Here is a 27,273-nt window from a genome sequence, read left to right as displayed (position 1 = left end):
TATCCACTTGATACCATTGTTGTTTTTGGACATTTCATATGTCCTGTCCTCAGAGTTCCGTTCTTTTTGATGGCACGAAAAATCAAGACATGCCAACTCGCGTGAAAAGATTTAATCATTAAAAATGGAGGATGGGTAGACGTAAATGCAGCTGCCAGGGCAAAATTCACAATCACCGCATGGTAACGTAACCATAACGTGTATTCCTACTCTTTAATATAGTGCAGAAACCACAGTCTTTAATGTCTATTTTTTTCATGGGAGTGAAGGCATTGGAGTAATGAGGGGTCGAATCCTGTCAAATTTCAACGAGCTGCGATTGTCTGTTATGGAGTAGAATCACCTTTTCCGAAAACCTTGTGAATGTGGCAGGGGCTACTGATCTGGACAGACTGTTTAAAAATTTCGCGTCAATAATAAAAACAAAGCCCAACAATTTCCACATTCTGCGACCTTCCATTCGAGAGTTATGCCCCCGGTTCCAAAAACATTATGCATGTGATAGAGCCTACTAACCCTATACATTTTCAAATTTGGTGAGAAGCATTGAGATCGTAAAACGTATGAACTTTCTGTACTTTCTTACGTGTAACCGTCTTCATGAGCCCAGTAGGAACACAACAGTAGGATGTTAAACCCCATTTTATTTTATTTCCTTTCTATTATATGTATGAATAACTTGCGAATACGACATAGATCAGTTTGACCGAAAGCATAAAGGATCCTTAACAAATCAGTTTTCCTTTCCGATAAGTTACAAGTTATGGCTATCCCTTTTTTGAACGATTTCAGTAGCTTTGTTCTTTTTTTAAAAATATTTCATAGACCTCCATACAATGGTAATACATGTATATTAAAAAGACTTTGGATCAAAATATTTTAGTCTGTGGTATTTTTCAGCCCCACAGAGATATATGACATATTACAGATTTTAGTATATGTTAAGAAAATCCCTTAATATAAGTGTAGAATAATTAACCCTATATGAGAAGAGATATCAAATATAATAAAAATAACCCAATTTGTGTCGACTTTAAGCTAGATCTTTTTAACCAAGTATTTTATCATGTGCTGTAAATGCCAAGAAAGTTCTATTAGCCTCTCACATTTTATGCAAAATCTAAGATACCGAGATTCTATTGAACATATAGCTCGTTTATTGTGTTTTTTTTTTTACTGTGTAATGCTGTTTATAGGGTAGATATTGATCTAAATGTACCGTGTATTTAAAAAAAGATATTTGAGCCTAAATATCTATATACACGTTCCTGTTTCATATTTAGATGGAGTTTATTGTCCCTTTAACCATACTTGAATTATCCATTACAAAAACTCGACACTGTCGCGTCTCGTGTTCTTATTATTCAAGCAGGTTTAAATGCACAATTGACCCCTCTAAATACAGATCCTAATGGTTAACCCAAAAACAAAAACTGTGTGGTTGGAATGCAGCGTGATCGTAAAACAAAACCTTCACTGGTCTTACCAATAATAACAGCTTATACATTGTGACTGGAGAGAGTAATTCACGTTATATCCTAGTAGATATCAGAACACGATAGTTAAGATGTCGACAGGGAGATTATCTATTTTATTTTCGTTATTGACGATTACAACGTTTATTGACGGTAAGTAATATAATCTTTTTAAAATAATTATTATACATTATCTTAGTAGAAGCTTCGTTAAAGCTGGTAATTCTTGCTATACTGGTTCAAAAATAGATAATGTAAAATAGTTATATTGAACATTTCATTCAAATTACTTCATTATGAGCGAAGTTATGACTTGAAGATTTAGAGTTGATCGTTCATCATCCTACCAACGGTACTTGAAAACTGAGTTGTAGCTTCGGTTATCACTGAAGATGTATCGTAGAATATTTATTATCCATTTTATCGTTAAGGTTTTAAATCCCCCGGGCCTGGGGGGGGGGGGGTTTGGATGGCTGAATGGTTAGCGTGCGCGCGCTGTATCATAAAGTCTGTAATTGAGTCGACTGGCGTGGTTTTCGAATCCCCGGTTGTACGTGGCAAGGAGTAGGGTCGACTGTCCAACCTCGTGGGTTTTCTCCGGGTCCTCCGGTTTACTCCCACTACTAAAGACCCCAACGCGCAAGCGAATTATGTAAATAAAATTAAACCATATGTTAGTCCCGAAATGACCTAGTTTGTGTCGAGTGGACGTTAAACCCCATTTCTCTCTCTCTACCTCGGCCGTGTCAATCCATTTAAATCTCCGCCGTCTGATAATCTATAGAGTTAATTATGGGTTTGTCATTAGTATCCAAATAATCATTTATATAACATTTGAAGGCAAAACAAAGAATTAACTGCGGTCAGTATTGAGATATTTCAATGCATATCTGACTTTGAAAATATCGGACCCTAATAACTAATATATAAGACACAATGAGCATATTAAAATGAGTACACGAGTCGTGTACTCTATGGTTTCGGATGCCATTTGTAGTTTAAACAAAGAAAAACATATACTTCTTCTAGTCAATGTGGGAGTAAATAATGGCTGATTCGCAAAGGACAAAATAATAGTTTTGTCTTACCTCAAGGAGTTATTACCGAAACGACATAACATTACATAACTATTTAATTCTATCATAACTTTTATTTGATGTGGGACCACGGTATTTAAGACGTTTGCTCGCTAATCTGGAGGACCCATGTTCGATCCCTGTACTGGACAGAAAGTTCAACGGGATTTTCCGGCGAGGTACCCACTTGTCAGTGGTGTAGGACGGATGGTCTGGCAAAGGATACCGTATAGTCGTTCGGATTAAACGAAAAACAAAGGTTACCTGTGCACTTTGGCGTCCACGTAAAAGAACCCTTGACAGTTAGATTTCGATATAAGAGTAGGTCGTAGCACCACTGTTCTGGCAAAATTTCCCTCATAGCACACTGTAAGACGTATGTCCGTCTTCATTATCCCGGTCGGAGCAGAGTAGTAGGATGTTAAAACCCATTTCATTTCATTTTTTAGTTGATGCCAAGATCGTAGCACGGGCAACCTGCGATGACGACATGTATTTTTACGCGGATGGCGTTTTAATGACAAATCATAGTGATTGGTCAAACCCAACACAAATAGACCTTCCTGACAACACGACAGTTCTTGGAGTACATTGTGTGGACACAGGAGGCATTGCTGGTATCTACGTTACTTACACTTTAAATAAATTTTATAAAACGGACACATCATGGAAATGTTCAGCAAAATTTGAACAAAACTGGAATACACCCGGGTAAGTTATTAAGGTCAAGTTTTCAATCCGAGAAAGTTCATCTGGATTTTCCGATCTGATTCCCCCTTGTCAGGATGGGACCAAAACGCGAGCCCACATTGACGTGCTCGTCGAAGAACCCTTGGCAGTTGGAATTCGATATAAGAGTAGGCTTGTGTGTGCAAGTGTTCATTAAGCCAGTCATTTAAACACATTGTCCCTCTCTCCTGAGATGGTAGTGGTGGGGGAGGGGGGCGTTGGATGGCACGTGCGGGGGTGTATCATAAGGTGTGTCATTGAGTTAACTAGGGTAGTTTCGATTTCCAGGTTTTATGCGACAATGAGATGGGTCGCCTGTCCTACCTCGTGGGGTTTCTCCGGGTCGTTCGGTTTCCTCCCACTGCTAAAGACCCCTACTCGCAAGCGAATTATTGAAATAAAATTGAACCATGTGTTAGTTCTGAAATGACCTAGTTTGTGTCGAGTGGACGTTACCCCCTCCCTCTCTCTCTCTCTCTCTCTCTCGCTCTCCTTTTGTATATTTAAAACTAAGAGATAAATGAGGAGTGGTTTATTTATAACAATATATATAGATAGTACTTCTAATGTTAGTCATACATGCTTTATCACACTTCCCCTCCTCGAAGAGTCTTTTCCTGTAGAGTTTATGTACTTAAACATTTACTATAACAAACAGTTGTATGATTATTGAAATATTTAGTTCTTATCAAGATCTCGGACTCAACTTTTATTTAGGTGCGGTTTCCTACAATCACAGACTTATAAACTAAAAGGATTAAAAAATAGTTAAAGATACGTTATGTAAGATTTAGATAAAGAGCTGACCATTCTTACTATAACAGCTCAAAAATAGATAATGTAAAATAAAATTATTGAAAATTTCATTCAAATTAATCCATTCTGAGTCAAGTTATGACTGTTTGTAGTTGTGTGCATTGTGGTAACCAGGACACCGGTATATTCGAGACGTAGCCTTTTTAAATTGCGAATCGATCTAATCTAGTTAAAATCCCGAGTATCCCATGCTATCGAGAGTTGATTATGGTCTTGTTTTGTTAATAAATGTCTAATTAATAGTTGATATAACATTTCATGCCTAAAGAAAGAGCTACAATAGGCAGATTTAGTTCTTGCATAATGTATGTTTAATAAATATCAGTTGTTTTTAAAAGTATTCTTTTCCCTTAGATATAAACGGAGAGTGATTTATTCGAATTTAACGTTTCGGATTAAAGGTCACTTTATCTTCGCTTCATTGTTTGATTCAGCATCTATACATATCTATCAGCATGCCTAGCCCCAGGCCCCCCGCCCCCGTTCCCTACTAATGAAATGAAATAAAAGAGAACCACGTTCGTAAATGACCTAGTTCGTGTCGGGTGGACGTTAAATCCTATCTGTCTGTCTGTCTGTCTCTCTCTCTCTCTCTCTCTCCGACAAAAACACCAATATCGTGACATAGATACCCTTTTTGATGACCTTTTCGTCCCCGTTAAGTCAAAGGGGGTTTGGATGGCCGAATGGTTAGCATGTGCGCGCTGTATCATTAGGTCTATCATTGAATCAACTGGCGTGGTGTCGATTCCTAGGTTGTACGTGACAAAGAGTAGGGTCGCCTGTCCAAACCCGTGTTTTTTCTCCGGGTTCTCCGGTTTCCTCCTCTCTTTGTTTTAGGTTTGAGGACGGGAACTGGGATGCTGCTTCAATAGCGCATGAATCAATTCGCAAGCGAACCGATTGGATATGGACATCTGGCTACAGAGGAGAAGACACAGATGTATATTGTAGGAAGAAAATACAAGGTTGGTCCCTTTATGATATTACTCTATTCATGCCACAAGTCCCTTTATCATATTAATCTATAGGTGACAAAAGTTCTAAGGAACAGCTATATCGGTTCCAACAAAATCAGTGCAGTCGGTCGTAAAATAAAAACAGTCGGTATCAAAGTAAACGTTCACTGCATACGTCACGCTACTCACGCAACACTTTAGTATAAAATAACCTTGTCCACTTATGCTTGAAAAAATGTTGTGTTTCATTCTTATTCTGTTGTGAGTATGTTATTCTAAGGACAAAATTTTCCCAAGGCAGAAAAATAGTCGGTCTCAAAATAAGTGCAATCACTGCAGTCGGTCTCAAAATTATGCATACGTCACACAAAACTATAGTATAAAATAACCATGCCTGCTTGTCATGTCTGAAAAAAATGTTTTGCACTCTTATTCTTTTGTATGGTGTTCTAAGAAATGTCCCCCCCCCCCAAAAAAAAAAAGAGTGCTCACCGCAGTCGGTCTCAGACTAAATGAATTAAACAAACAGTGCCAAAATAGAAGGGAATAATTTTACGTGAATCCGTGCACCTCAATTGCAGCGGTATAGTATAAAATAACCTAGTCAGCATGTCATGTTTGAAAAAAAAATCCCTGTTATGAGAGAGAGAGAGAAATGGGGTTTAACGTCCACTCGACACAAACTAGGTCATTTCGGGACTAACATATGGTTTTTAATTTTATTTCAATAATTCGCTTGCGCGTAGAGGACCCGGAAAAAACCCACGAGGTTGGACAGGCGACCCTACTCCTTGTCACGTACAACCGGGGATTTGAAACCACGCCAGTCGACTCAATGACAGACTTTATGACACACCGCGCGCACGCTAACCATTCAGCCATCCACCCCTTCCCTGTTATGAGTATGTTGGTCTAAGAAATATATTCTTGATTGTCATACGAATAATATTAGTCGAACAGTTGGTAAGAAGTTATCGGAAGCATAGTTTGTTTCAGAAATACCTAAAAAAATCTTTAAATTATGAAATTTTAAGGCGATCTATTGCACTTAAGAATTTTTACTTGTAGCATATTCAATCCCAGGAGAAATTGAAACGTATTTTACTCATGTAAGTGTTTTCTGACCATCAGAATTCTGCAAAAATTTCTTCCCAAAGTCCAGGGCATTTCAAAGACCAAGTAAGCGCCCCATTGAGATAAAGTGCCCTCAGGACCAGTCCTCAAAAATCAAAAGCTCAGTTACAAATCGGCGCTCAATTCCATTATGTCATCATTCTTCAACTCCTCTGCCTTATACTATCTCATCACTATCATATTCACAGTTACAGTAAATCACCCAGTTAGTAGTACCATTAGTGAGTGGGTCGACAGACTGTAGAATTGTTATTTCTACTCTCACAAAACAGGCGAAATTGACAGATATGCCTCAAGATTCTGTCCCATTTCTTATCCTCTCGTTAACGAGAAATTGGTCCCATTTGCCATGACATTGACTAAAATGTTCAGGCCGAGTCCCAAAAAATCAAAAGCTCGGTTACATATCTGTATTTTTGTCGCGCCGGCGGCGCTCGATTCCATTATAACAGTCTTCCACTCCTCTGTTGTTTTATACTGTCTCAGCACTATCATATTCACGGTTATAGTCAACTGCCTTGTTATATTAGTAGTACCACTGTTGTGTGGGTCGTGGGGCGTCGGACTGTACAAATGTTATGTCAACTCTTGCAAAACAGGCGGAATTGACAGGGAAAGATCTCGAGATTCTGTCCAATTGACTCACATTTCTGGTCCTCTCGTCCACAAGAATTTCTCCCAGCAATGACCCCAAATGCCAGGATATTGACTCAATTTTTCTCAGGTTGCTCAGTGTTATATGCACAATCATCATATTTGACATAAACTTTATGTCAACATAAATAAAACTGCTTTCCGGCGAGACAACGATCGGCGAACAACTATATAATTATACAATACTATCTACGTTCTACCAGTATTTTGTTGACATCCATTGTGGGGTGGGATTGTGGATGGCGCCCTAGATTTTGATCCGCCCCACCCCCACCCCCTATTCCCAGCGTCTCGATCCGCTACTGCACGTGGCCCCTAGAAAACTCGTACTAGGAGTATGTGCATGCAGTGCGGTCGCATTTTGGCTAAACACCTCCCAAACAAAATCGTTATTAACGCCCCGGATTATAGAACAAGACAAAAACACATTTACATAAATAAAACGTGATAACAAAGAGCGTGATCAAATATAAATAAAAAATGTGATTTGGATATTATCAGAATATAACACAGTTTCGTAATCAAGGACGTAGGTGAAGTCACTTTTTCTAAATTATAATATTGAAATAGCATTTTTTTCCTGTGTATATTATAGATCAACCAATAATAAGAACAATAACATCTGATGCCGTTGACAAAATATTAATAGATGAAAACGCCAGTGTTACTATTAACTGTTTGGTTGAAAGTATCCCGGCGGCACGTGTATCCTGGTCCAGATCACAACAAGGGGGACAACTCTATTCTGGTAGTCAATATACCATACCGAAAGCTAGTTGTCAACATACAGATAACTATACCTGTACAGCTAGTAATAATATTGGCCAACCTGTATCTAAAACTATTCCACTCGTTGTAAGATGTAAGTATACAAGTATACAATCCAGAAAGCGGGGATTATGTCACCCTTGCGATCCGATGCGGTGGTGTGTGATTTCGTTTGATACAAAATATAACTGAGAATTGCATGAACAAGGTGACGTAAGCGGTCTTGCGATCGAATATCCTCTGGTATGCTGTCCTATTCAGTGACTGTCTGTCCCATGGGTTTCCGGTCTTATATAACCCAGTCGGAAATGAACGGTAGGACTTTAAACCCTATTTCATTTCATTTATCTCATGGGTTTTCGGCGGACACTGATACCCAGGATGTAAACTGGAGAAATTATATTTGGTCAGAAGAGCGTCAAAAGTATTGCCAACTGCCAGCACCGAGTCGACATTAGTTTTACTGATCTAATATTCTTTTTCACTGACAAATTGTTGTGATATTTTAGGTACCCCAGTTGTTATGACTACCCAGACTATAGTTGTTGTAACTAAGGATGTTATAGTTGTACCACGCGGAGAAACCGCTGTAAAGGAAGCTGTAAAGGAAGCTGTCGATGACAAGATGTCTAAAGAGGACACATTAAAGGAGGCTGTCGATGACAAGCCGTGTAAAGACACAGTAAAAGAAGCTGTCGATGACAAGATGTCTAAAGAGGGCATAGTAAAGGAATCAGTCGATGACAAGCTAGGAGTTGGTATAGCTATAGGTGTTAGTATTGGTCTGGTTGTTTCAGGTGTCTTATCTGTTATTATATGGGGCATAAGAAAGAGAAGAGATGCCATTATGTGTAAGTTTGCTATATCTTTCTTGGTTCCTAGACAAAGAATCACCTCTGTTGTTAAGGTCAATATGAAATGAAAGGAGGTGGGTTGTAACGTTCTGCGTTTCCGCACCAACCTGGCTAAATAAGACGGGGGTCATGCTGAACCCTAAAGACTTCTACCAAACGACGTTATTGTCAATACGCGAACATCAAGGTCAAATATAATTCCACAGTTTGGTACAGAGACTGTTGTCGTGCACGATGGAAGGTAGGCGTGTCTTTCTAGAACCCCAAATTATATTTCTCATTTAGTGTGCAGAGAAATGAACGTAAATTGACCTTCCGGTATATTGGCGAAAGTAAAAGATATTATTTGTTTTCATACGAACGTGTGAAATGCGAGGGGCGGTTGGGTATATTGACTATGAAATGGTGATCGGGTAATTTAGTTCAATTTTGTTTATTTTCAGCAAATGATGGACACGGTGTTAATGACACAGTAAGCTCCCAGTCCAGAGATAATACCACCAGACATTGTAATAGTCCTGTAGATACTGGTGATTCTGTAGAATATGTAAACACGATATATACCCCTACTTCCTCCGACTACGAAGGACTGGATGAACTTACTATGGACCACCGACCGAACATCTATCTACCACTCTCGAACAAGAGACAGGGTCGTTGAGTCTTATACGTATAACTCAATACACACAACCATATCGTCAAAATTACGGAATGACTGGATGAATACTTTGATGTCACCAGTCGTTTTAATATTTAAAGAGATTTTATTTTCTGAATAATGAATAATCATGTTATAAACAAGCACTTCCTCTTTTTCATTTGTTATGAATAGTGTGTATATAACTTATTTTCTTTATATGATTTTTCCCCATTATTTCATAACATGTACAAAACAGTTTATGATATGTTTTATATTCCTTGTATGAGTAGAGGTGTGATATAGGCTATGTCTGTTCCTTGATTCGCTTTTATATATTTAAAAAAAATATTGTTACCCCCCCCCTTCCTCAAAAAAAACCCCTACAACACAAACAATATCAAATCTAAAATAACTGCTGTATGGTGTACCACACGGCTCTGTATTAGGTCTAAGGGATCGATCTAGTTCTGAAATTTGCAAATGATAACTGTGTATTGACCAGCGCATTTTGTAACCAAGCTGGGGCACTGGGACATAAGGAGAGGTGGTCTACCCTCGAGCGAGAGATATTTCTTGAATACCCTTTTATGAGAGTTTTTTTAGATAAGGACGCGCTGTACTGTTTGTTACAATTGTGATTTTAGCTGAATAGTACCAAGTATCAAATAGTACCAACAGTCCGTAATTCTCACTGTATATCATTGGCATTTCCCAATTATTTAGTGGGCGATTTTGACAGCAGAGGGTTATTTGCCGGTATCTATCATTCTCCCAAAACGGAGAATGGCGAACGCCAAAAAATAGTGATAATGTGACTTGATGATCGGGATTCCTTTATTTCCCGCGTAATTTTTATTCTGCTATAAAAATTAGAACTACCGGAAATTTCACAACGAAACGAAGAAATGCTGTATGCAGGTAATACGAGAAGGCGTCTATTTTAAATGTCATTTCAAGACATGTCTTCTCTTAATTCATTAAATTTTCGCTTATCTGTGTTGCTTTTTTTTGTATTTTTTTGTATGAAAATAATAAATGCCAAATTCTTCATAGATTTTTTTTATCTCTTGTTTTGTTTGATTCAGACATTTCTTACTTTAAATTATTCATTAAAGTAAAAACCATGAAATTTAAAGTTGCAGTGTCATGCCAATGTACGTATGCAACCCCACAGCTAGAGCTGCCCCTATACCCCAAATATCAGTCAGCAACAGCAAAAATACAAACTACCAGCCCTAGTGTAGCCACCAACCGCGAACAGACAAAACACCAGCTCTAGTATACCCACCAACCGCCAACAAACGAACAAACAACCAGCCCTAATGTAGCCACCAAGCGCCAACAGACACACCACCAGCCCTAGTGTAGCCACCAACCGCCAACAAACGAACAAACTTCCAGCCCTAGTGTAGCCACCAATCCTAGTGTAGCCACCAACCGCGAATAGACAAACGGACAAACGATATAATATCTAAATTGTCTTTTGTTTGTCTCAAAATGTCCCAGGTACAATCCGTTCGAAATTATTACCTTGCTATGTAACCTTCCCATTTCTGTAGGGTGTGGTGGTTTCAAAATACAGGGCTTCCTCTTGCTACTGGCGTTATGTCTCCAACTCGAGGAGATTTGGGTGGCTAAATGGTCGGGTATGTTAGATCACTAGGTTTGTCTTTGAGTCACGTAGCATGGTTTCGGTTCGAAGAGTGTACATGACAAGGAGTTGCGTGTCGCCTGTCCGGCTTCGTGGGTTTTCTCCGGTTTCTTCCCACAGCTAAAAACCCGTAAATTATTAAAATAAAGTTGAACCATGTGTAAGTCCCGAAATGACCTGGTTTGTGTCGAGTGGACGTTAATCCCCCCCCCTCTCTCTCTCTCTCTCTCTCTATCTATCTCTCTTTACTATCTGAATTATTGAAGTTAGATTGAACCATATGTAAATTCCAACATGACCTAGATGGACCTAGATGGACTTTTGCCCATTGACTTCAGTGTTAAATGGCTGTAACATCACCAGGCTGTAACCTTTTGCTCAAGATTCCGTTGGTTCCAATCTTTATAGGAACAATGGGGACCACATTTGGCAATCTCCTCATCACAATTTTGTAGGGGGTGACTGTTTAGATGTTTTGCTGCGGGGATTTGATGTTGACTGGGGTGAAAATCTCACTTCCGACACAATGATTGCTCTGCAGAAAGACACTTTACACCCCCTATCCCTCCGCTGTAAAATCATCTGTATTACCAAAAACTGCTATGAAATTGCAAATTTGATCCCTTTTCTCCAAGTCAACCCAAAAATGCAGGTAGAGGGGAGAAAAAAAAATAATGGAAAAATTGTCTATTTATAACTCGCACTACATTACCCAATACTGCTATGGAATTGCAAATTTGATCCCTTTTCTCCAATTATAGACCAAAACGTCAACCAAAAATGCAGGAAGAGGGAGAAAAAATTAAAGGAAAAATTGTCTATTTATAACTCGCACTACATTCGTCTCTCTCTCTACTATCTGAATTATTGAAGTTAGATTGAACTATATGACGTAGATTGAACTATATGACGTAGATTGAACTATATGACGTAGATTGTTTCGAGTTGAAGTCAAATCCTCTCTGTCTCTCTCGATCACTTATCATAGGTTCCTGGTAAGAAGCGTGTCTTATCTCAACTCTGATTAAAACACAGATCCTATTTCGTTCCGTTTTTTATAGTTCAAAATTTTGCTTTACTTGTCTTTACTAGACTAGGATCTGGAAGAATTGTTATATAACCCACGTTCTGGATAATGTGAGGGATTAGCCAATGAAACGGTGTGTTACGGCGAGTTCTTGGCGTAAGGTGCACCAGAACAGTGATTCACAACGCACACTGGTCCGCGGCACACCGAGATCTTCCTAATGTCTGACGTCATGGGGTCAAAAGCCACTCGTATGACCTCTGACGCAGCCTTTCACTACGACCGGCAAGATCATCGTGTAGTGAAGGCCATCGAAAGTATACAATAACAAATGAAATATAGATCTGTATTTTAATCCGATTGGTCTTATCTCCCCTTAGAGGTCAGTTCTCAACAACACACAGAATTAAATTCACAAAACACACAGTAACAAGACTGAAATAAAGGGGGTAGTGTGACAATACACAAGGACACGCAGATTCAACAACCATCTGTAGTGAGAATCGAACATGCAATCAATCAGGTGGTTACCGACCTAGCTCGCTAATACAGTCTTATTTCCCCCTTCGGTGTTGATGGACAGTGGGACTGGCGAGGTCAAAATACCGAGGCCCACCAGAGTCTGTAAACGGTCGCTATTCACAGTTGCACGCAACTCCATATTTGGACATGGACTCTGTTAAGCTCTGTACACACTGCCAACATTTTCAGTAACATTTTCGGAAAGACACCTTGGCAACAAAGTTGAGCAACAAAAATTTGGCCCTGTATACACACGGCAACAGTTCGACAACATGTTGGGCAACTTAACCATTCCTTGCTGGTAGCTGCCATTTTGTCTACATCACTTGACCCCAGGTATATCAGGCGATTTATGGCCCATTTCTGACTGGATAAAACTCAGCCCCATCATTAGCATCTCGGCAACATAATTGATCTTGTATTTATTTCGGCAACATTTGGAAAACATGTTACTGAATGTTTCCAACTGTACAAACTATCAACGTTTTCACCAACATCGCACCTGGTCAACATGTTGCTCAACCGAAAATGGTGGCAGTTCGTACAGTGTCTTAATCTTCAACAAGATGTTAGTTTATGCTTGGAATTGTTTTACACGTAAACCGATTAATATATTTCATTATATTTATTTTTACGTTCAATATTTTTCTTATATTCATCATCACATGTTACAATAAATAAAATCAACATATAAAATTTTTCTGAAAATTAATTACTATTTTACGATAAAGTTACACTTGAAATTGATTGTAATCAAATAACAATTTACCCCAATTTGACAACACGCTGAAAGCAAACACATATTATGAGAATAGTTACTTTGACATTAGTTTTTAATGCCTTCACGCTAGAGACTTTAAAGTGAATATAATATTTTAAAATATAGCTGATTTACCCGTCAGAAAGAATATCCAACATTCAATTCTAAATCTCTATCTGTATAAAACGTTTCCAATTAACCCAAATTCTTATAATAAGTCAAATTACACGTGTTATTGAAAAATAGCCAAATATGTTTCAATATTGGAAGGTGTCGGATATTCTATAAAAGGGAATCGGAAATGATTAATTAATAGTATTAATATTGCAACATATATAGTCACGAAGGTCATTAAATTAAATCGAGAATTGAAAGAATATCACAATAAAGGAGGGATTAATACAACTAAAAAGAACATTACAAAAAAGAATATGTTACATAGGAAATAATAATACAAAAATAGAAAGAATATTACAACTGAAGAAAGGACATATAATTGTATAATACAAGTGAATGGTTCTATGAAGAACAATTAAGCTTTTACAATAACCCTACTTTCAATTTGTTCTTAATTGGTACATGGCTTTATTCATTGGAATTATAGAAAGACGGAATTGGGTCAAAATACACATATTTATATAATATGAATGTGTATCAGTTCTTTTTATTTATTTTGTAAAAGAATTAATGTAATTTCTAATTAATCTTGTCGGGTATTATCTGTAACACTACCGATAACAGAAGATCAGCGTAATTGATAAGACCTTTATTAAGAACATAGACATAAATCGGGAGGAGCTCTATTCCAAGTCCGACTTACTGTCAGCAAACCCTTGCTTATATAGCGTCCAACAATCAGGGAAAATGGACAAGAATGAATCAACATATATGGTATTGTTTATTTATCAGATTATGGTATCTGTAACTGCACTGCGTATTTCTTTTGAAGTCATAAAATTCTGCCGAGTGTTACACACAGATCATGTGTAGTTTGTAAAGGACATATTGAATTAATTAGATGTTTAATAAGATCGTAGTCAGTCCGTGCCTTAACAGAAGTTTATGCAGAGTTGAAACGTCAATATCATATATTATCAAAACCAGCAGAGGTCATAAAGATCTATGCACCTAAATGATCGTTCAATTTGATGAAAGGTATAGATCACTTTGTCACATTTTTCCATGTTCATTACAAATGGTTTCTGGAACCATACTGATTGTGAAATGTTCATCGTGTCTTAAATAATGGATTTTAGGATCCCATATTTCACAGCAAGTTAACAACATCAACATTGATTGAAATTGACTTTTTCGGTTTTTTTTTATTTGAAATATAACTGAAAATTGTTCAGTTAGAAGTTTGACTCCTTTAAGAGTATAGCCAATGATGCACGATGTAATGTGTTTTATTCTATAAAGAACAGTTAAAGAAGCATTCTTTAAAAGCCAAATCTGTCTTATTTTGGCTTTACATGTTATATAGGCTATTATTTAGACATTTAATCACATGACAAACCTATATCAACTCGATCGGATGGCGGAGATTTATACGGATTAAAAGACGGTCGCCATTTAATAATTTAATTTAAAAAGGGTGAAACAAGGCTAAGGGCGAATCTACGCTAAGTACCGTTGTTACCATAATAAACAATATATTCATTTTGCATTATCTATTTGTGAAATATTACAGTAAGAACGATCAACTCTTTATCTAAATCTTACATAATGTATCTTTAAAATGTGACTTTTTTTACAATCAGTTTTTAAGAGACAAATGTTGGAGGATAATTTTTGTAAATATATCTTCTGGGGCTACTGGGAATTTCCAAATAAAACATCTTTACATTCTAGATGAAATCAACTTCCTTGATTAATCACACTAGCATATTATTAATCATGTCAACAACTTTGTTTACAATTATTTTATGGGGGGCTTGCATCTCGATTTGATGGACGACACTCAAAGTCATCAGGGAAATAATGTAAATCCTTTGGACATTGAGTAACATACATGATATTATCTTGCTTTGTACAAATAATAAACTTTCTGACGTCAAGGGGATTTTCCTTCAATAAATTCCCCTTATCGGATCTGAAATTAGCATTCGGGTCACATGGATTTGGTACGCCATTCCACGAATCTAAAATTGAAAATAAATAAATGTATTACAGTAAAGTTTTTGTCAGATAAACATTTATCGTTTCTATGATAGAAGTAAGGGTGTATTTAACAGATTAATATGGAACACTGTGCTCTAGGGTGTTCTACTGATGAAGCCTCTTCCAATTCCCCACCCTCGCGACTTGCGGAAGATGACGCAAATGAGATGGTGACAGATGTTAAAAGACTACAGTGCATGTAAGAAGGAGTTTGGATGGCCGAATGGTTAGCGTGCGCGTTGTATCGTAAGATCTGTCATTGAGTCATCTGAGTAGGGTCGCTGGTCCAACCCCGTCCCCCCCCCCCCCCTTGCTAAAGACAAGATCCCTACGCGCAAGCGAATTATTGAAATAAAATTGAACCATATGTTAGTCTCAAAATGACCTAGTTTGTGTCGAGTGGACGTTAAAGAACAGGAAATAAACATATTTACCTTTAACCAGATATTTACTGTATTCACTGATCTGAATATCAAATAGTGTACAGTTGACCTCTTGACCATATCTACGACACACAACTTCACTCCGCACTAGAATAACAAATAATAACAATCTAGTCAGACACTACAATGTACACGGACATTGCAAGCAATAAACAACAATTAAACAAGAAGGACGAGGGATCGGTTAACAATATTTATTTAAAGATACATTATGGGAGATTAGATAAAGAACTGACAGTTCCCACTATAATAGTTAAAAACTAGATAACGTAAAGCGTATTCACTAAAAAAATTCAGTTACATTGATCCACTCTGAACCGAGAATTTAGCGATTGAATTTTCGGCCTAATCTCGAACATCATTACTAAAGTCGGTACGATAAAATACATAGTCTCGAGTATCCATTTCATGATCTAATCATCAATGATAGTTGAGCAGCAAATCTGATCCTAATCCAGTAAATATGGCAGACTAGCGATGGCATCGAGAGTTGATTATGGTCTGGATAAGTTAATTAATGTCTAATTAATAATTTAGATAACATTTCAGGCCTAAAGAAAGACCTGCAGTAGGCAGATTTAGCTCTTGTATAATGTATGTTTAATAATGTATGATTATATCATAAACTAAAAGGTGTATATCAGCCATTTCTCACGTATGAAACAGATCATACAATCATCAGGGTTCCGGGATATTAAAAAACTCATGTCTAACAGAGAAACTGTATAGTTTGATGTTTAAATACACTTACTTGTTTTGTTGAAAACCTCATTAATCAGTTTGTAAAAATCAGCGAAAGTATCGACGATATCTTTAGTTTCGTCAGTTGGATTCGTGTTCCGACTCTCATTAACCGTCGGTAAATAATCTGTTGATTTAAGTGGTGGGCGTTTGAGTGTACCACATGAAAATGTATAATCAGTCCAATTCCGCTCATGCCCCAAAGGACATTGAGTAACAAACGCGTTCCCATTGGCATCACATCTTATAAACTTAGTGGGATCCCGATCAATATTTTGGAAAACATATTTTTCAACACCGTCAGGGGCGTTCCGGTCACAATGCGTCTTTCCAAAATCATCTGAAATTAGATAATCAATATAAACATGGTGGAAATCTACATAAAATGAAATGGAGTTAGCATCCTACTGTTCTGCTCCAACTGGGCAAATGAAGACAAGCATACCCCGGACAGTATACATTGGGAACATTTGCCCGGATAGCGGCGTTACGGCCTACTCTTGTAACGAATTCCAACTGTCAACGGATTTTTTTTTTGTACTTCCAAGCCATGTTTTTTCGGCCTATCCGAGCCATTATACGTTGTCTATTGTCAGAACCCCTGTCCTATACCACTAACAAGAGAGGGCCATGCCGGAATATCCTAATGAACGTTCTCGGCCAACGCAGGAATGGAACAAGGAGCCTCCAGGTTAGCGAGGCAACGTCTTACTCACTGAGCCACCGCGGCTATTGTTAAACAGTACAACAAACTACAAATACAGCATAAACAATCCGAATTGTCATGATGAATACTATATATCATAAAACAATGTTAGCTACGTGAAATCATGAAAACGACAAGTGACATCAGGTGTTCCGAATAGAGTAATCATAATGTGTTTCGTGCATGCCAAAGATTTTTAAAAAGTCACAGATAATTTGTTATCTATTAGATAGAACTTACCATCTGGGAAATATTTACCAAATCCACTCAGTTGGAAATCTTTCTTTGTACAATCGTGTTCAATTCCATTCGTACGACAAATAATTTCAGCACCTTTAAAGGAAAAGTTAATACCGTATCTATTACATAATATTTAATAAAGGGGCAGTTAATACCGTATCTATTATTAAAAATTAATAAAGGGACAGTTAATACCATATCTTAGGGGCCGTTAATACCATATCTTATAACATTTAATAAAGGGGCAGTTAATACCGTATCTTAGGGGTCGTTAATACCGTATCTTATAACATTTAATAAAGGGGCAGTTAATATCGTATCTATTATATAACATGTAATAAAGGGACTGTTATTACCGAATCTTATAACATTTAATAAAGGAACAGTTAATACCATATCTGGTATATAACAGGACAGTTAATGCCCTATATATTACATAACAATTAATAAAGGGCTGTTAATACCGTATCTTATAACATTTAACAAAGCGCTGTTAATATCGTATCTTATAACAATTAATAAAGGGACATTTAATACCATATCTTATAAAATTTAATAAAAGGACATATCTTATAACATCTAACAAAGAGGACGTTAATGCTGCATCTTATAAAATTTAATAACATTGCAAATTCATTGAGTTAAAAAAAACACTTTGAAATTAAAGCTTATACGTTAATTACAGTTGGTTACTTTACCTAAAGGATTTGCTTGAACAGATGATGTAAAAACAGGTTCTTCACACCCAACGGTTCTTAGTACTGGTTCTTTATATCTGGCACCTTCATACATGATGACTGCTTGTTTTCCATTCTCTATAGGCATTACCGAAGGATTCCCGGGTAATGCCACATCACGATGTGTATACAGAGCATCGCTTGGGTTGGAGGAATCATAAGAAACATAGATCTTAACTACACCACACGTCACATTTGTCTGAAAATTTACAAAAAGAAAGCGAAAATGCTAATATTAGAAACTTCCACACGTATTATACTTTCTGGTGTATTTTGTTGATAGTAGAATGTAAGCAAACTGTGGTGTATATTGTTAATAATAAAATATGCTTACTGTAGTGTATATTGTTAATAATAAAATATGCTTACTATAAGCAAACTGTGGTGTATATTGTTAATAATACAATATTCTTACTATAAGCAAACTGTAGTGTATATTGTTTATAATACAATATGCTTACTATAAGCGAGCTGTTGACATGAGGTGGAATCTTGACATTTATTTCCGTTTTATTTCCTGTTAAAGGTATTGTTATACGCGAATTGTACTTTAAATTCTGGTGGACTGAAAAATAAATGAAGTTTATTTTTTAACATTAGATAATCACACAGCGAAGCAGTAATAAAATATTCGATTTTGATCATATATGATGCATTAGAAATATGGGTGTAATAATAATAATAATATTTTACCTCGACACGCCTTTTTCTGTATATCAGATGTGATGGTCTCGATTTCATTGAAATCATTCAAAATAAACACATGGGTGCAATCAACATCCGAGGAAATGGTTTCTAATTCCAATAGATTCACACTTCCAACTCCAATAGAAAACACTACAGCTCCTGCAGATTTTAATATTGGGGCAGCTGCTATAGTCCGAAGTGGATCATTAGATTGTCCATCGGTTACAACAACGGCCACCCTCGCTGCTTCGGATCGCATTCCATTTCTCTGGACAAAAATACGATCAGCAGTGACTTTTAACGCCTCTGTTGTATTGGTATTCCCACCAGAATAGTTTATATTCGTCACAGCCTGTGTTAAACGTACAATATCCGTGTAGCTGTTCAGATAGAATTCTACCCTAGCGTTAGTACTAAATTTAACAACAGCGACTTGTGTTTTGTCAGGTCCGATATTCAAACCTTTTACTACTTCCGTGACGAATCGTAGAATCTTGTTAAAATTTGAAAATCCTATGCTTCCAGAACCATCAATAATAAATGCTAAATCTATGGGCCGGTTACACGTGCCTGAAATAAAATCATTTAGAATGAATAACACAAATAGATAAACTAGTAGTGTGGTATGATATGTCATAAAAACAGCTCCCGTGGGATTTGTATTCTAAAATTGATTTTTTTTGTTGTTTTGGGTTGATTAGGGACCAAGCTATCCAAAATGTTGGGGTTCAAATTTTCTGAACCCTTGACCCCTCTGGGAGAGGCATTTTTGAAATCGGGACACCTCTGAACGAGAACATGGCTATCTCCGCCAATAATGGTTGGATTTTCATGATCTGAAGTTTATTCTGGTTTTTATTTCATCAGGCCGACCCCATCATATTTTTACGCTATTTGAGAACGAAGGGCGGCCATTTTGTCTGTCCGTTTTGGGCTGATTTTCACGAAATTCGTACTCAGCCATCCTTAGGGTGTAACGGTGATATTCTAAAACAGTTTTTTTAAATCGGATAAAAATTATGACCTCTATAGGGTCCACAAGCTAAAAGCCATAATTAAGGAAGTTACGGTCCAATATGCACGAATATCAAAAGGAACCGAGATCTTTGGGTTATAAACTTAAATTTCAAGTTTCAACAAAATCGGATAAACATTGTGACCTCTATAGGGTCCACAACCTTGATATACATATTTTTACGCTATTTAAGAACGAGGGGCGGCCATTTTGTCTGTCATTTTTTGCCGATTTTCACGAAATTCGAACTCAACCACCCTTAGGGTGTAAAGGTGATATTTTAAAACGTTTTTTTTTAAATCGGATAAAAATTATGACCTCTATAGGGTCCACAAGGTTAAAATGCGATTTTTCGTACATCCGGGGGTCATAATTCAAGAAGTTAAAGTCTGATATGCGCGAATATCGAAAGAGACCGAGAGTTTTGGGTTATAAACTTACATTTCAAGTTTCATCAAAATAGGATTAAAATTGTGACCTCTATAGGGCCCACAAGCTAAAAACGTGATTTTCGTACAATCCGGGGCCATAATCCATGAAGTTTCGATCCGATACATGCCAATATCGAAAGCAACTGAAATTTGTTGGAGATAAACCTCTATTTCAAGTTTCGTTAAAATCGGATAAGAATTGTGACCTGTAGAGTGTCCACAAACAAATTGTGGACGGATGGACGGACGTCCGGGGACGGACAGAGACGACGACAATATACATCCACATGAAAATGTGGGCGTATAAAAAACAGAATAAACTTCAGATCATGAAAATCTACAAATTATTGGCTGAAATCAATCCGAATTTGACACCGGAAATTGGTATTCCCCACCGGGAGTCAATGAAAACTACTTCCAATCGCTTTAAGTGTATCATAGATGGGGTCGGCATGATGAAAAAACACGAGAATGAACTTCAGATTATGAAAATCCAACCAGTATTGGCGGAGATAGCCATGTCCTCATTCATAGGGGTCTTGATTTTAAAAAAATGCCTCTCTCAGGGGGGCCAAGGGGTCGGAAAATTTGAACCCCAACATTTTTGGATAGCTTGGTCCCACACCAACCCAAAACAACAAAAAAATTATCAATTTGAGCATACAAATCCTACGGAATGACATGTTGTACCACACTATAGGGGTTGGATGTAAAGTGGGTGGTATGAATGTTAAAATCATGTAAATGCGAATCTGTGGATATTAATAAAACTTTCGTTTTATTCCTCAATCGCCAGCATGATATTCTCGATATTATTTCACGGTATGACATCACTGATCTGTTCCGTATTTCTGGTGCGTTCAGGTGCATGTGGTATAATTAAATTGTAATATTAATTTTAATGCCATGTGTTGTACACAATGATGGGGCAGTTAATTTTAATGCCATGTGTTGTACACAATGTAAGGGCAGTTAGTTTTGTCTTATATCGATAGAATTTTGTTATTGATCAACAATTCGGATGGATCATACTTGTAGAAATATTGTCGTTGTTACATTGTTTTCAAATTTATTGACAAGGAATAGAGAAAAATGATGTCATTATATTGCATTAATTAATATCTTTGGCAAATTATTAGATTCAGATATATGTACTTAAATCAAGTTACAAAATGAGTAGCATATTGTTACATAAATAAAGAGTTATAATTTGGTAAGCATTAGCTGGTTCTGTGGGAATACGAATATCATGTATTACATGTGATAGGAAAATTACGATTGCACCATTTGGCTTGTTTAACCAATCTCTATACTTATTTACATCATATTTGACCAATTAGATAATTGACGGTCCAAAACCCACAGCTACAAAACTATCATACTTGTGAGAATTCGTGAGACAGCAGACGGATTCTGGAAGAGAAAATATGTAGCAGGTTCTATCAGCAGTCTGGCTGAATGAGGGTTGAGATAATGATTTATTCTATTATGCATTGTACCATATGTAAGCAGCTATATTATATATAAAATGTAAAAATGAACTGTTGCATTGTTATTCCTGGTAAGACAAACGTCTTAACTAACTAAGATAGATAAGAAGAAGTAAATACACAACGTGAAGGGAAAGCAAAGACAACAAGTGAAAATACTAGACGATCACAAGGCTACTAAGAAATGTAGTAAGAAAAGATGCATGGGTCGTACTTAGGATGTGGCGACCGGATTTGTATCCCCCGCACTCCACGTCTGACAGAAGGCCAATGGTACTACATACTTCTTAAAGTGTTAAAATAACATACCTTTATTCGATGAACTTAGGATATTAACAAAATCTGAAGTGTCTCTGGCTGGAGCAAATAACTTCTGCCAAATCCTCGACTGGCTTTGTCTATCACCGGGCAAATTTTCGGTATAGCCAGATGTTATATTTTCCTTAAACATGATGTACAATGAAGCAGCTAATCCCGAAAATAGAGGTTTCCGTAAATCTAACCAAGTTGTTTCCGTCCAGTCAATATTTAGAGTTGCTTGAATATCATCGCACGTTTGCTTTAAAATCCCTGGACAGGTTTGTGTTAAGTTGTATTTGTCCTCGTCAATCTTAAATATACAAAAACAAAATGGTAAAAAGCAAATTTTAAATGCTTCTTCTGTACTTGGTTTGAATTTTTTCACACACTCCATTTCCTACTTCAAGTTGTGTGTAATGTGGCTTAATTGTATAATAATTTTGTACCAAATTTCGACAGTTACTAATACCACAGTGTCGTCTACAACTACAACTTGTATTAGATATCACTGATCGATGAGGCTTAATGAGACCAAAATATTAACGTTTTTCTTCCGAGAAATAAAATTCTAAAACATGTTTTTTATGTAATTCCTATTTTAGTGTAAATAGATATCAAAATGAGTAAAAGGCGCCAGTAACGTCTTATGTAAACAATGCACGCGCCATTGAGCCAATGATTGACGTCGCGTGATGAGACGTCACGTGTTGACGGCAGTCATCTTTTATAGAGATATTAGAAGACTTTCGTAATTCTCTATGAAACAGATTGATATTAGATATTGGTAGACATTTTGAATGATATAATGCTACGTCATTACCTGCCATATTCCACCATGGTAATCATCTCGGTAAGTTTCATCATTAAGACCATTATTAGACTGGACCAAAGCTAAACGTGTAAGGAACAACCGATCACCGGGGAAAATACAATTTTCTCTAATCTTGTCAACAACAGCTTCAATAACGATCGACCCCTTCTGTCCAATTAGCAATGTGAGGTCCTCTCCTAAACCCTGTACTGAAGTCGTGAGTACAGCTATAACTAGAAATATCAACCAACACCCCATCTTTCCTATAATAATAAAAATATTAAATGTATCTCTTTTATTATCAATGAGTGTAGTTGATGTGGGCGTATCATATATTTTTTTCTGCTAGCCCCCTAGCCCCATTGATAAACAACTTGTCCGTTGGCATTTTCTAAGCGTTTGGCAAACTGGCATACTTTCCAGTCAAACCTCTATGATGTACCAAATTAAGATGAAACAAGCGGTTGCCATGCAGGATACGTCCACTTTTTATAAAAAATGGATAGAGAACAAGCTAAAAAAACCCGTGATTTTTCGTACAATCCAATAAGTAATGGCCTGAAATGCGCGATTATATCGCAAAGAACTGACCCTTAGAGATGGTTAGCACGCGCATGCTATATCATAGGTCTGTCATTGAGTCAACAAGGATGGTTTCGATTCCCGGTTGTACGTGACAAGGAGTAGGGTCGCCTTCCAGTCTCGTGGCCTTTCTCCGGGTCCTCCGGTTTCCTCCCACTGCTAAAGACCCCTACGCACAAGCGAATTATTGAAATAAAATTGAAGCATGTGTTAGTCCCGAAATGACCTAATTTGTGTCGATCGGACGTTAAACCCCATTTTCTTTCTCTCTCCCTCTCTCTCCCCCCTCTCTCTCTCTCGCTCTCTGTATATATAGATATATGAGGCTAATAGACTTCAGATATAATACTTAGCCTTCGCTTAATGTTATTTTTTCAAACATAGGCGTACCTGCCAGGGGACCCCCCCCCCCCCCAACAACTAACCTTTCGCCACTAACTTTTGGGAAATCTGACAGTCTCTGTCACTCAGACCCCCCTAGTCGTACGGAGAGACTGGGACCGTTGTCATTATTTGACGAGCAATTCAATTGCCGATACGTAAACCGGGAGTTTTTTATGGTTTATTATTCAGTATATTTGACCAAATCAATTAAGAGTTGCGCCCCATCCCGCAATAAATCCCATAATTCTTTAATTACTATAAACAAACATGAATCATGATTAATTAAAAAACAACAACCATAGATATGGCCCACGAAGAGAGGAATTTTACAATATAAAAAAATTGATATTGTGTTGGATATTGAACTGGCAATTCAATCAAATGGATTTTCTGAAATGGCATTCTTAAATTAATTTCATGGACGTCGATATCTTGTTTTAGGACTAGTTACCTCCCTTAGACTATGTTTATTATAATGTAAAAGACCGGATAATCTAGCCAAGGACCTATTATTCCCAAATGTTGACAACGCACCCAGACTAATATTCTAGTTGGCAATAAAGTGCCCGAAATCAAATAAAACAATAATTTTACTATTCTTTTAATTGATAACTACGAATTTTTGTACTGAATAAAAAAATTTTTGTCTGGAGCCACTCTTATTTGTGCAAAATTTTCCGGACATGGAATATCATTTGTGAATACAGCTGCAACAGTCTGATTGTAATTCAAGTCGGTTGCAAATTGACTGAACAGCTTTTAAGTCGCTTAACTCAAGGTCCAGAATTGCAGACAAATGCATTTGAGGCAGTTAAATTTATGTGTGTGTGTGTTTGGTGTGAGCAGCGGGGGGGGGGGGGGCGCTACACTGTAAACTCCGCTCATTGGCATTTCGCACTCCCAGTCCCCCCCCGCCTAGCATTCATCGAGTCCATACGCATATGTTTTCAAAGACATTACAAGCGCCTGTTATTAAAATATTATTTGTTTTGTAACCGACACCCTTAGGCGTCACCAATTGGAAGTTCTTAACACTTCCATGATGGGGCCTATAACGTTCCAGATTGGGGTTCGAGTATCTACTACGGTCGCATTTGTTTGGTAGGTTATATTGAAATTTAACCGGGGTGGGAGGGGGGGGGGTCACGGTAGCTAAGTGGGCAAGATGCTGGCTCACTAGCCAAGAAAGTTCATCAAGATTTTTCCGGCGTGGTTCCCCCTTGTCAGTGATGCAGAACGGAGGGCTGACAAGGACAGCTGTCTAGGCGTTCGGATGGCACGAAAAACGGAGGTACCGTGTACACATTTGCGTGCACGCAAAAGAACCCATGACAGCTGGAAATCGATAAAATAGTAGGCCGTAAAGCCGCTGTCCGGGCAAAATTTCCCTCATAGCACACTGTATGGCCTATACCCGTCTTCATTAGGCCAGTTCGGAGCAGAACAGTTGGACGTTAAACCCCATTTCATTTCATTTCTTTGTAATTTCACCGGATCTATATTCAAGTTTTGTTTAAATCGACTAATGCTAATAATTCTCCACAAAAGTATGAAAAGTAATAACCAAGACTTACCCCAATTTTAAATTCAGATTCACAATTTTTAGTTTCGCCAAGTCGTGCAATTTATACTGGAAGGATTTTAAATATTTGATTGACAAATGAATTAACCAACCGTAAAGGAGCATTTACGTAGTCTCCACCCCAAGTTTTAGTGATTGATAGTGTCCATAAATATACCTATGTGTATAGGATTGTATCCGGATCCATGATTTTTTTCAAGGGGCCTAGAAACCCCCAAATGAATCCTGATCTTGTAGTTGAAACTGCCCGATAGAGGGGGTGTGGTGGGGGTTTGGGGCGGTCAACGACTCCTTAATATTTCGAGTTATTTATCATGTTTTTGCAGTGTTCTTTCAGGATTTAAATCTTTTGTCAAATCTGATTCCATTCAAGTAGCGGGAAACCTTTGTACAGACTACATCTTGAACATAGCCCAAACCCTTAACGTAGACAGATTTCATATCTAAACAATCCATTAATCTATTGTGTCGACGGTTAATGAGTAGGGCCTATTGACTGATCAGCAGCGAATATTCGCTAGGCCGCTACAATCACCGATAGGGATGATATCGATAAGGCTTAATTGGCTCACAATATTAACTTTTTTCTTTCTACAAATTAAATTCTAGAATATTTTTGTTTAGAATTATTAGAAAAGTAGATAAAGGTGTTTGAAGTATATCTGGATAAAATAATATCATCTATTTCGTGTAAATTATGGAAATATAAAATGAGTAAAAGGCTCCATCTTGCCCGGATGTGAGATGTGACGTCACATGTAGAAGGCATACTTGAACTTATAAAGGTCAGACATCTTATACAGAGGAATAGAAAGGCTTAAATTGCAATATTACTGTGAAACAGTTTTGAACCGAAGTGGTCGTATTTAATATATCAACAATGCAACGGCTCGAGAAATCTTAAGACCACGCGTCAGCTTGACGAATGACAATAACAGACAGCTTAATTTTAAGATACTCTTGGTTCCCGAGATACAATCTTTCTAGCAGCCGAGGTTTTCAAGATTCTGTCTTGTGGATGAAGAGGGTTGCCCCCTTCCCACCCCCACCACGCCCTTGACTGGCATCTTTTTGACGCCATCTGTGTTAAGAATCACATGATATCTCGTCACGTATTTCAACATAAACTACGTTCTTACAGAAACGTCAGTTATTTTGGCACTCATGCACTGTTATTCACTTACTGGTATTTTGGGAATTTAAATTTGAAAGTCCTGTATGATCGATATTTTATTTATATGGTGTTTTTTTCCATTGTCTTTCAGTCTTATGGTTGGCACGTGTACAGGGGAAGTTATTGCTTTGGTAAAATAAAGCTAATGCCCTTTGTTCCAATCAGCCCCTTAACCCCTACCGCCTCACAAACATCAAAAATTATTAAATTGTTGAGAAATTATTGTGTTCTTGAGATCTGTACTCAAAAAGTAGACCATTAAAATATATCAGTTATCAGTAATATGACAATGGTAAACTTCCTGGTCAATAACAGAATAAATATTCGTAAGATCTTTTTATAACGCTGATTTATTTCTCTTGTCTTAATTTATGACACGTCCTTGATATTCAAATCGTAAAGTATATTGATATATAGTGTTTACTACTTAAAATATCTTAACACGTAAGCCTACGGAAAAAGGACCCCCCTCCCAGGCTCCCAAGCCCCTTCCCCCCGGCCCTCCTGAAACTCGCCCACCTACTGATAGTCACTTATACAAGTTGATGTTTTGCTTCTGTCTTTCCTAATCAGTTGGTATGGTTACGTTACTATTCTTCCTTACATTAGACCCTTTGACTCCACTACCAGGGACAAGGAACCATATCGTCCCATAGTCATAACATGTCTATCGCGACATTAAATTCCTTGTTATTATTATAAAATAACCGTTTGGTTTCCTGTAG

General features: G+C 37.3%; 1 protein-coding gene and 1 long non-coding RNA gene across 3 annotated transcripts; one reads left to right on the top strand and one right to left on the bottom strand.

The window, feature by feature from the left end:
• Nucleotides 1-1,360: 1,360 nt before the first annotated feature.
• On the top strand, nucleotides 1,361-10,153 carry LOC126821031 (uncharacterized). Of its 2 annotated transcripts, XM_056100860.1 has the most exons (6): nucleotides 1,361-1,628; nucleotides 3,001-3,262; nucleotides 4,937-5,064; nucleotides 7,439-7,705; nucleotides 8,121-8,462; nucleotides 8,909-10,153. In XM_056100860.1, the coding sequence occupies exons 1-6, from the start codon at nucleotides 1,568-1,570 to the stop codon at nucleotides 9,124-9,126; spliced, it is 1,278 nt and encodes a 425-aa protein (XP_055956835.1). In that variant the 5' UTR covers nucleotides 1,361-1,567; the 3' UTR covers nucleotides 9,127-10,153. The 2 variants fall into 2 exon arrangements, with proteins under 2 accessions (XP_055956835.1, XP_050405276.1); XM_050549319.2 differs by lacking the exon at nucleotides 7,439-7,705.
• Nucleotides 10,154-12,978: 2,825 nt separating this feature from the next.
• LOC126821037 (uncharacterized) lies at nucleotides 12,979-17,428 on the bottom strand. The gene is made up of 4 exons (XR_007680233.2): nucleotides 17,356-17,428; nucleotides 16,420-16,749; nucleotides 15,660-15,755; nucleotides 12,979-15,206 (listed from the first exon to the last, which is right to left on the bottom strand). It is a non-coding gene; the product is annotated as an uncharacterized LOC126821037 (long non-coding RNA).
• Between the last annotated feature and the right edge of the window lie 9,845 nt (nucleotides 17,429-27,273).

The sequence above is a fragment of the Patella vulgata genome, chromosome 5 (assembly GCF_932274485.2).
Source record: "Patella vulgata chromosome 5, xgPatVulg1.2, whole genome shotgun sequence".
NCBI lineage: Eukaryota > Metazoa > Mollusca > Gastropoda > Patellidae > Patella > Patella vulgata.
This window is presented reverse-complemented; position numbering and strand designations above follow the sequence as displayed.

Coding starts and splice junctions, on each gene's coding strand:
- LOC126821031 (XM_056100860.1), top strand. CDS start 1,568: ATGTCGACAGGGAGATTATCTATTTTATTTTCGTTATTGACGATTACA. Junction 1,629..3,000: donor GATTACAACGTTTATTGACG/GTAAGTAATATA, acceptor TTCATTTTTTAG/TTGATGCCAAGATCGTAGCA. Junction 8,463..8,908: donor GAGAAGAGATGCCATTATGT/GTAAGTTTGCTA, acceptor GTTTATTTTCAG/CAAATGATGGACACGGTGTT.